Source organism: Pseudophryne corroboree, chromosome 6 (genome assembly GCF_028390025.1).
Source record: "Pseudophryne corroboree isolate aPseCor3 chromosome 6, aPseCor3.hap2, whole genome shotgun sequence".
In the NCBI taxonomy this organism is placed as follows: Eukaryota; Metazoa; Chordata; class Amphibia; order Anura; family Myobatrachidae; genus Pseudophryne; species Pseudophryne corroboree.
This window is the reverse complement of record NC_086449.1, coordinates 729,445,736-729,456,202: the sequence shown is the minus strand read 5'-3', so window position 1 is coordinate 729,456,202 and position 10,467 is coordinate 729,445,736. Positions and strand designations below refer to the sequence as shown.

Genomic DNA, 10,467 nt, shown 5'->3' with positions numbered 1-10,467 from the left:
CTTTAGGAAATCCAACACCACGTTGAGATCCCAAGGTGCCACTGGAGGCACAAAAGGGGGCTGAATATGCAGCACTCCCTTAACAAAAGTCTGAACTTCAGGTAGTGAAGCCAGTTCTCTCTGGAAGAAAATCGATAGAGCCAAAATCTGGACCTTAATGGAACCCAATTTAAGGCCCATAGTCACCCCTGACTGTAGGAAGTGCAGGAAACGGCCCAGCTGAAATTCCTCCGTTGGGGCCTTCCTAGCCTCACACCACGCAACATATTTTCGCCATATGCGGTGATAATGGTTTGCGGTTACTTCTTTCCTAGCCTTAATCAGCGTAGGAATGACTTCCTCCGGAATGCCCTTTTCCTTCAGGATCCGGTGTTCAACCGCCATGCCGTCAAACGCAGCCGCGGTAAGTCTTGGAACAGACAGGGCCCCTGCAGCAGCAGGTCCTGTCTGAGCGGTAGAGGCCATGGGTCCTCTGAGATCATTTCTTGAAGTTCCGGGTACCAAGCCCTTCTTGGCCAATCCGGAACAATGAGTATAGTTCTTACTCCTCTTCTCCGTATTATCCTCAGTACCTTTGGTATGAGAGGAAGAGGAGGGAACACATAAACCGACCTGTACACCCACGGTGTCACTAGAGCGTCCACAGCTATCGCCTGCGGGTCTCTTGACCTGGCGCAATACTTTTCTAGCTTTTTGTTTAGGCGGGACGCCATCATGTCCATCTGTGGCCTTTCCCAACGGTTTACAATCATTTGGAAGACTTCTGGATGAAGTCCCCACTCTCCCGGGTGGAGGTCGTGCCTGCTGAGGAAGTCTGCTTCCCAGTTGTCCACTCCCGGAATGAACACTGCTGACAGTGCTAACACGTGATTTTCCGCCCATCGGAGAATCCTTGTGGCTTCTGCCATCGCCGTCCTGCATCTCGTGCCGCCCTGTCGGTTTACATGGGTGACCGCCGTGATGTTGTCTGACTGGATCAGTACCGGCTGGTTTTGAAGCAGGGGTTTTGCCTGACTTAGGGCATTGTAAATGGCCCTTAGTTCCAGAATATTTATGTGCAGGGAAGTCTCCTGACTTGACCATAGTCCTTGGAAGTTTCTTCCCTGTGTGACTGCCCCCCAGCCTCGAAGGCGAAGGCTGGCATCCGTGGTCACCAGGACCCAGTCCTGTATGCCGAATCTGCGGCCCTCTTGAAGATGAGCACTCTGCAGCCACCACAGCAGAGACACCCTGGTCCTTGGAGACAGGGTTATCAGACGATGCATCTGAAGATGCGATCCGGACCACTTGTCCAACAGGTCCCACTGAAAGGTTCTTGCATGAAACCTGCCGAATGGAATCGCTTCGTAGGAAGCTACCATTTTTCCCAGGATCCGCGTGCAGTGATGCACCGACACCTGTTTTGGTTTTAGGAGGCCTCTGACTAGAGATGACAGCTCCTTGGCCTTCTCCTCCGGGAGAAACCCTTTTCTCTGTTCTGTGTCCAGAACCATCCCCAGGAACAGTAGACGTGTCGTAGGGACCAGCTGTGACTTTGGAATGTTTAGAATCCAGCCGTGCTGTTGTAGCACTTCCCGAGATAGTGCTACCCCGACCAACAACTGCTCTCTGGACCTCGCCTTTATCAGGAGATCGTCCAAGTACGGGATAATTAAAACTCCCTTCTTTCGAAGGAGTATCATCATTTCGGCCATTACCTTGGTAAAGACCCTCGGAGCCGTGGATAGACCGAATGGCAACGTCTGGAATTGGTAATGACAATCCTGTACCACAAATCTGAGGTACTCCTGGTGAGGATGGTAAATGGGGACATGCAGGTAAGCATCCTTGATGTCCATTGATACCATGTAATCCCCCTCGTCCAGGCTTGCAATAACCGCCCTGAGCGATTCCATCTTGAACTTGAATTTTTTTATATATGTGTTCAAGGATTTCAAATTTAAAATGGGTCTCACCGAACCGTCCGGTTTCGGTACCACAAACATTGTGGAATAGTAACCCCTTCCTTGTTGAAGTAGGGGCACCTTTACTATCACGTGTTGTGAATACAGCTTGTGAATTGCCTGTAACACTGCCTCCCTGCCTGAGGGAGTGGTTGGCAAGGCAGATTTGAGGAAACGGCGGGGGGGGAGACGTCTCGAATTCCAGCTTGTACCCCTGAGATACTACTTGAAGGATCCAGGGATCCACCCGTGAGCGAGCCCACTGATTGCTGAAATATTTGAGACGGGCCCCCACCGTACCTGGCTCTGCCTGTGAAGCCCCAGCGTCATGCTGTGGACTTAGAGGAAGCGGGGGAGGACTTTTGCTCCTGGGAACTGGCTGTATGCTGCAGCTTCTTTCCCCTACCTCTGCCTCTGGGCAGAAAGGACGCGCCTTTAACCCGCTTGCCCCTATTGGGCCGAAAGGACTGTACCTGATAATACGGTGCTTTCTTTGGTTGTGAGGGAACATGGGGTAAAAATGTAGACTTCCCAGCTGTTGCTGTGGAAACGAGGTCCGAGAGACCATCCCCGAACAACTCCTCACCCTTATAAGGCAGAACTTCCATGTGTCGTTTGGAATCTGCATCTCCTGTCCACTGCCGAGTCCATAACCCTCTCCTGGCAGAAATGGACATTGCACTAATTTTGGATGCCAGCCGGCAAATATCCCTCTGTGCATCCCTCATGTATAAAAGTGCGTCTTTTATAAGCTCTACGTTTAGCAATATAGTGTCCCTGTCTAGGGTATCTATATTTTCTGACAGGGAATCTGACCACGCAGCAGCAGCACTGCACATCCAGGCTGAAGCAATAGCCGGTCTCAGTATAACACCTGTGTGTGTGTATATAGATTTCAGGATAGCCTCCTGCTTTCTATCAGCAAATTCCTTCAGGGCGGCCGTATCCGGAGACGGTAGTGCCACCTTCTTTGACAAGCGTGTGAGCGCTTTATCCACCCTAGGGGATGTTTCCCAGCGTGACCTATCCTCTGGCGGGAAAGGGTACGCCATTAGTAACCTCTTAGAAATTACCAGCTTTTTATCAGGGGAAGCCCACGCTTCTTCACACACTTCATTTAACTCTTCAGATGGAGGAAAAGCTACTGGTAGTTTTTTCTCTCCAAACATAATACCCTTTTTTGTGGTACCGGGGGTAACATCAGAAATGTGCAACACATTTTTCATTGCCTCAATCATGTAACGTGTGGCCCTACTGGAAGTTACATTAGTCTCATCGTCGTCGACACTGGAGTCAGTATCCGTGTCGACATCTGTGTCTGTCATCTGAGGTAGCGGGCGTTTTAGAGCCCCTGATGACTTTTGAGACGCCTGGGCAGGCACAGGCTGAGAAGCCGGCTGTCCCACATTAGGTATGTCGTCAAACCTTTTATGCAAGGAGTCGACACTGTCGCGTAATTCCTTCCACAGCACCATCCACTCAGGTGTCGACCCCGCAGGGGGTGACATCACGTTTACAGGCATTTGCTCCGCCTCCACATAAGCCTCCTCATCAAACATGTCGACACAGCTGTACCGACACACCGCAAACACACAGGGAATGCTCTGACAGAGGACAGGACCCCACAAAGCCCTTTGGGGAGACAGAGAGTATGACAGCACACACCAGAGCGCTATATAACACCGGGATCCCACTATAAATGAGTATTTTCCCTTATAGCTGCTTTTTTATATATCATATATATATATATATATCTATACTGCGCCTAAATTTAGTGCCCCCCCTCTCTTTTTTACCCTTCTGTAGTGTTCAGACTGCAGGGGAGAGCCAGGGAGCTTCCTTCCAGCGGAGCTGTGAGGGAAAAATGGCGCCAGTGTGCTGAGGGAGATGGCCCCGCCCCTTTTTCGGCTGACTTTCTCCCGCTTTTTCTGGAATACTGGCAGGGGTAATTTTACATCTATATAGCCTCTAGGACTATATATGATGTAGATTTGCCAGCCAAGGTGTCATATATTGCCCTCAGGGCGCCCCCCCCCCCAGCGCCCTGCACCCATCAGTGACCGGAGTGTGAGGTGTACATGAGGAGCAATGGCGCACAGCTGCAGTGCTGTACGCTACCTTGGTGAAGACCGAAGTCTTCTGCCGACGATTTTCCGGCCCTCTTCGTTGCTTCTGGCTCTGTAAGGGGGACGGCGGCGCGGCTCCGGGAACGAACACCAAGGTCGGGTCCTGCGGTCGATCCCTCTGGAGCTAATGGTGTCCAGTAGCCTAAGAAGCCCAAACTACCACCTGTTAGGTAGGTTCGCTTCTTCTCCCCTTAGTCCCTCGCTGCAGTGAGTCTGTTGCCAGCAGATCTCACTGTAAAATAAAAAACCTAAATATACTTTCTTTCTAGGAGCTCAGGAGAGCCCCTAGTGTGCATTCAGCTCAGCCGGGCACAAGATTCTAACTGAAGTCTGGAGGAGGGTCATAGTGGGAGGAGCCAGTGCACACCAGTTAGACCTAAAGCTTTCTTTATAGTTGTGCCCAGTCTCCTGCGGAGCCGCTATTCCCCATGGTCCTTAAAGGAGTCCCAGCATCCACTTAGGACGTTAGAGAAAGAAGAATATTCTAACAAAGGTGGAGCTTCTCGTTTTAGCATTACACTATAGCGATGCAGAAGTTTGTCTAACAGAGTTGTAGTCTCCTAGTCAAAAGTTATTCTCTATACAGACTCATAAGGTCGAAACTCAAGAGCTGAGTTAATGATGTCTTTTGTCTAAGTAGTAACCAACCGTGTGAAGCCACACAGCAGGCAGTGCTCTAGAATGTTTGTTGCAACCAATTCAATAATGCATCATATGCAACTGCCTACCAGTAAGTCCCACCCTGCTTTGCCTTTGTATTTTGTGAATAGATATCTCTGTCACTCATCCACATGCAAAGGAGCGACAGGATTAAAAAGCGGTCGTTCTTTCCTAACTTGCAACTTGACATAATTAGCCTCAAAATAATTTTTATTTCCATTGATGACATCTAAGTTCTGGTCCTTCATTTCATGGCCCAGCTGTTTTATTTTTTTAACCCGGAACTCTATAATTTGCGGGGTGAGTTCTAGCACATTCAGACACTCTTTGATTTGAAATATAGAAACACCTTCTCGGAGCAGATGTTTCAAACGTTCTTCCAACACCGGTACGGGATAATACAGAAGAGCGGGACATTTTATTATCATGTGTCTCAGCTCTTCCTGGCTGCATTGGAAAGTTGCCTTTGTAAACGAAACACCCTTTTCCATGGTGCCACGGGTCAAATCAAAGATAAAACCTTTAAGTTTGGACAGAAGTTTCAGTACCTCTGTATCATGAAAACCTAAATTTTGCAAAAACTTCAGGTTCTCCTTCATGGCCTGAGGAGACTTTGAGAGGACAAATGGGTCTTGACTTAATAACTTAAGTAACCAAGTTTTGAAGTTTTCTTCTGCACCCCCCAAACTAAGATAACTTTCCTGCAGAGAATTGATCATTTTCTTATTGTCTTCCACTGGACTACAAAAGATTTGTGGAGCACTTGTTAAAAGTCTGCAAACAATTTTGTTGCGAAGTCCCAGGTCTTGAAAGTAATTTATATTATCTTGTTGATTTTTGGGACTTTTATAAGCGAAGAAGGAATCTGGAAACTTTTTGATTATTGTTACTATATCTCCATCCCTAGGACACACTAAGTTCCATATGGATTTTTGAGTGTTGATCTCTGAAGGTTCCTGTAGAAAAGCTTCTGGACAAGACTCCAGAATACAGGCTACTGTAAGTTCACTCGCTCCCATTTCTTTCAAGATATTAGCAGTCTCTTCGACGTAGGCCACATCTTTATGTAGTACCCAGCCTTTCAACTGCCGAATCTTATTAATGTTGACAGACAGTTTATATAGATTGTCCACTGTTCTTTTGTTTTCTTCGCCACTGTGTTGGGTATCTGGACCAGAATGTACAGAGGTATATTTACGGGTACCTGCTAGACCGATGCATAGAAAAATGTTCTTGTACGGGAAAACCTTCCTTCCTGGTCCCATACGCCACTTCAAGACAGTATCAAAGATGATTTTCGACATAGTTACTTTTCAGTGTTTAAAATATCAGTCATATTCCATCCTGCACAATGAAAATAAAAAGACAAAAACAAAAAATGTAAACACATCTAGTTTCCAGTTTAGACTGATACGCCACTGAGGCCTGGTGACTTCTTTATTCTGGCCTGGTAACACGGTTCTTTAATGTATGCCCAGCTTCCACCCAGTAACATCCATTTGATGGTCAAAGTGAAACAATCGAGATGTGCACATGTTAGAATCGCTTGGATATAGGGGGTCATTCAGAGTTGATCGCTCGAAGCCGATTTTCGCAGCGCAGCGATCAGGTGAAAAAGCGGCATGTATGCGCATGCATATGGGCCACAATGCGCACACGCGTCGTATGGGTACAAAGCCCGTTGTGGTTGTGCACAGGTTGTAGCAAAGTTTTCAGTCGCACTGATGGCCGCAAGAAGATTGACAGGTAGGGGGCATTTCTGGGTGTCAACTGACCGTTTTCAGGGAGTGTTTGCAAAAACGCAGCCGTGTCTAAAAAAAAACGCAGGTGTGGCTGGGCGGGTGTATGACGTCAAATCAGGACACGAATAGGCTGAAGTGATCGCAAGCGCTGAGTAGGTTTAGAGCTACTCTGAAACTGCACAAACTGTTTTTGTAGAGCTCGGCTGCACAAGCGTTCGCACTTCTGCTAAGCTAAAATACACTCCCCAGTGGGTGGTGGCATAGCGTTTGCATGGCTCCTAAAACTAGCTAGCGAGCGATCAACTCGGAATTACCCCCATAGGCAATGATGCAGATGTTTATTGCAACACTTACACAGTCTACATAAAAAAATGCTGGATTCCGCCACATTTGGTCTTGCATGCAATTTAGGTGTTCCAAATATTATACTGTTTGGTGATGTCCTTGATGCAGAGCAAAACACCTGCAACAGTGCAGCAAGCTTTTATTATAAAAATAAATGACAAAAAAAATATTTATATCAATACAGATGGACAGTACGGATGGTGTAATGTTTATCATTACTGCCTCACAGCACTGAGGTCACGGTTCAATTGCCACCATGGCTTGGTGTGGTGTTTGTATGTTCTCCCCGTACTTGCGTGGGTTTCCTCCCGCAAACCAAAAATATACTGGTAGGTTAATTGGCCCCCATCAAAATGAACCCTAGCGTGAATCTGCGCGTACATGTGGTAGGCAATATAGGGGGTCATTCTGAGTTGATTGCTCGCTAGCTACTTTTAGCAGCCCTGCAAATGCATAGTCGCCGCCCACAGGGGAGTGTATGTTCGCTTTGTGTGAACGCGTGTGCAGCCGAGCGGGACGAAAAAGTTTGGTGCAGTTTCTGAGTAGCTCTGGACTTACTCAGCCCTTGCGATCACTTCAGTCTTTTTGGTCCCGGAATTGACGTCAGACACCCGACCCGCAAACGCTTGGACACGCCTGCATTTTTCCAAACACTCCCAGAAAACGGTCAGTTGACACCCATAAACGCCCTCTTCATGTCAATCTCCTTGCGATCGGATGTGCAAATGGATTCTTCGTAAAAGCCATCGCCCAACAACGATTCGCTTTGTACCCGTACAACGCGCCTGCACATTGCGGTGCATATGCATGCACAGTAGTAACCTATTTGCTGCGCTGTGAAAAACGGCAGCGAGCGATTAACTCGGAATGAACCACATAGACTGTAAGCTTCACTGGAGCAGGGACTTATGTGAATGGCCAAATATTATCTGTAAAAGAGCTGTGAAATATGTGTGCGCTATATAAATAACTGGTAATAAATAATAATACAACAAGCTTACATCTCGCTAGAACAACAATAAAAAAAAAATTCTAATTAATTTTACGAAACTGGCCTTTGTAAGCCTGCACATAGACAGTCAAAGCAAGGAAAAGACAACATATCAGAAATGTGAGCATAATATTGTATGTCATAGAATTCCAAGAAACTATTATTTTGTGGTTTGAACCCATATACTGTATCTATATAACAAGGAGCTTTATTTTGATTTGGATGCAAAAGCCTATGCAGATGCAATTTTTTAGCCTACATACATAGATACAAAACAACGCAGGTGAAGCAGACGCCCAGAAATGAATGGAGACGCCCACCAGAGCCACCGCAAGGTACTCAGCAACTGTGTACACATAGCAAGCATCAACGCAGAAATGAGGAACAATGGGGGTCATTCCGAGTTGATCGTAGCTGTGCTAAATTTAGCACAGCTACGATCATGTTCCCAGACATGCGGGGGGACGTCCAGCACAGGGCTAGCCCGCCCCACATGTCTGTCCGGCTTCCCCTGCACAAGTACAAAAGCATCGCACAGCGGCGATGCTTTTGTACTTGTTGAGTAACTCCAGGGCAGCGCAGCTCCTGGTCGCAGCGGCTGCGTGTGACGTCACGCAGCCGCTGCGGCATGCCCCCCGCACGGTCCGACCACGCCTGCGTTGGCCGGATCGCGCCCCCAAAACGGTGGCCAAACGCTGCCGTGCCGCCCCCTCCCGCCTCTGCCTGTCAATCAGGCAGAGGCAATCGCTAGGGAACGACGGCCTTCGGCATGCGCCGGCGCATGCACAGTTCCGACCCTATCACTGCGCTGCGATAAACTGCAGCGAGCGATCGGGTCGGAATGATCCCCATTGAGTACCCGAGTGAGTCTATGGTCACGCAGACTGGCCACGGGAGCAGCAACACTGCCACCTTGTTTCCTGTGTGTGTGATTGCAGTTAACTGAAGAAACATGTCCCCCGAAATGGCCATAAAATGCCTGCATTTTTGCCGACACTCCCCGTTACCTCCGCCAATGGTCACTTCCTGTCAATCACTTTGCAATTAAATCACCCCTGCGAGTAGCAGTGCTCAGTGTAATTACAGCGCACACGATAATCACTCAGTCGCATGAACATTGGCATTGCATAATCAGAATGAGGCCCTCTATCATGGCAGTATGAGCAGCTGTTTGTGCGACATCAGGCCACCAGGAGAGAAGAGGCAATGGGGATACTATAAGTATAACAGGAAAAGAACAGACAGGGTGGGAGCGTAACCTGGCTTATGCCGAGCCCCTATTACACACCACCCCCCTATCTGAATGAACTACTTTATGCATTATAATCTGCATATGAAAAAGCTTCTCATTGTACATTGATTTACAGTAACACATTACATATGTAAAATCGTGTCACATGCTGACCTGATACATGAATGGTGTTGCCTTCGTTTAAATGACAACACTGTGTGTGACTGCACTGTCCTTCCTGCTGTTCCTTTCTTCTCCACCTCGTCTGTCTCACAGCAGGACATACTGTAGGACAAGGGGACACTCCCAGCGCAACCATTGGTTTATTCTGGGCTGTCCTGCGATCTGGGAGACCTGGGAGATGCTCAGCTGTATATTAACTATAAAAGGACTACAAAATCCCAGACTGCACTGCTCTGTTTTAGAAATGCCAAATATCTCACATGAAAGTGTAATCTCAGCATGAGAAGGTAAAATAACACTGCGAAGGCGCTTTGGGGCTGGCACAATACGCTCGCTAATCATCCTGCTGTTTATAGATTGCCCACTGGCATTCTCCCTTCGTAAAGATGGCTGCTGGGCCCTCATAGGTCTTGTGTTGTGATTGGCTGTGAAGGAGCATGTGATTAGCATGAGCTTACTTTTATTATTTTAAAGCCTGATCGCTGAGTTAATAAGGACCAGACAGACCTGCAATTGCAATTAACAGGGTAGAATAAAACATAGACAATTAAGTTTGTGATGTCAACATTAATTAAAAGTTATTTTTAGAGGATTCTGTTCTAAAATGAAAACTGACTTTCAAACATGTAAGTTGGGGTGACAGTAAATGTATAATATCCTTATAGAAGATCACTTAAGGGACGATTTATTAAGATTTTTTTTAACGAAAATAAGGTGAAGAAGTGTGTTGTCACACCCTGTTCATATTATTTTCGTTTCAAATGTGTTAAAGGACTTTGAACAGTTTTTGTGAAAAGCTGCTCCAAACCCTTTAGTTCACATTTTTTTAGTAATCAGATCATATTCCCCATACTTATAATGGGAAATGTGATCTGGCCTAATTTATTAAAAACATTTCTCTTACGTCCTAGAGGATGCTGGGGTCCATTTTAGTACCATGGGGTATAGACGGTTCCGCAGGAGCCTCTGGCATTTTAAGACTTTTTAACAGTGTGAACTGGCTCCTCCCTCTATGCCCCTCCTCCAGACCTCAGTTTAGAAAATGTGCCCGGGAGACTGGCTGCACATCAGTGAAGCTCTACGGAGTTTTGCTGAAAAAGACTTTGTTAGGTTTTTTATTTTACAGGGAAGCTGCTGGCAACAGCTTCCCTGCTTCGTGGGATTTAGGGGGGGAAGTACGAACCAACTTCTCCATTAGCTCAATGGCTCTGCTTCCGCTGACAGGACACCATTAGCTTCTGAAGGG

At 47.2% G+C, this 10,467-nt stretch overlaps 1 protein-coding gene across 1 annotated transcript; it reads right to left on the bottom strand.

Annotated features, from left to right (window-relative positions):
- Window positions 1-4,495: 4,495 nt before the first annotated feature.
- On the bottom strand, window positions 4,496-9,541 carry MTERF2 (mitochondrial transcription termination factor 2). The gene is made up of 2 exons (XM_063930563.1): window positions 9,213-9,541; window positions 4,496-6,073 (listed from the first exon to the last, which is right to left on the bottom strand). The coding sequence occupies exon 2, from the start codon at window positions 6,031-6,033 to the stop codon at window positions 4,849-4,851; it is 1,185 nt and encodes a 394-aa protein (XP_063786633.1). The 5' UTR covers window positions 6,034-6,073; window positions 9,213-9,541; the 3' UTR covers window positions 4,496-4,848.
- Between the last annotated feature and the right edge of the window lie 926 nt (window positions 9,542-10,467).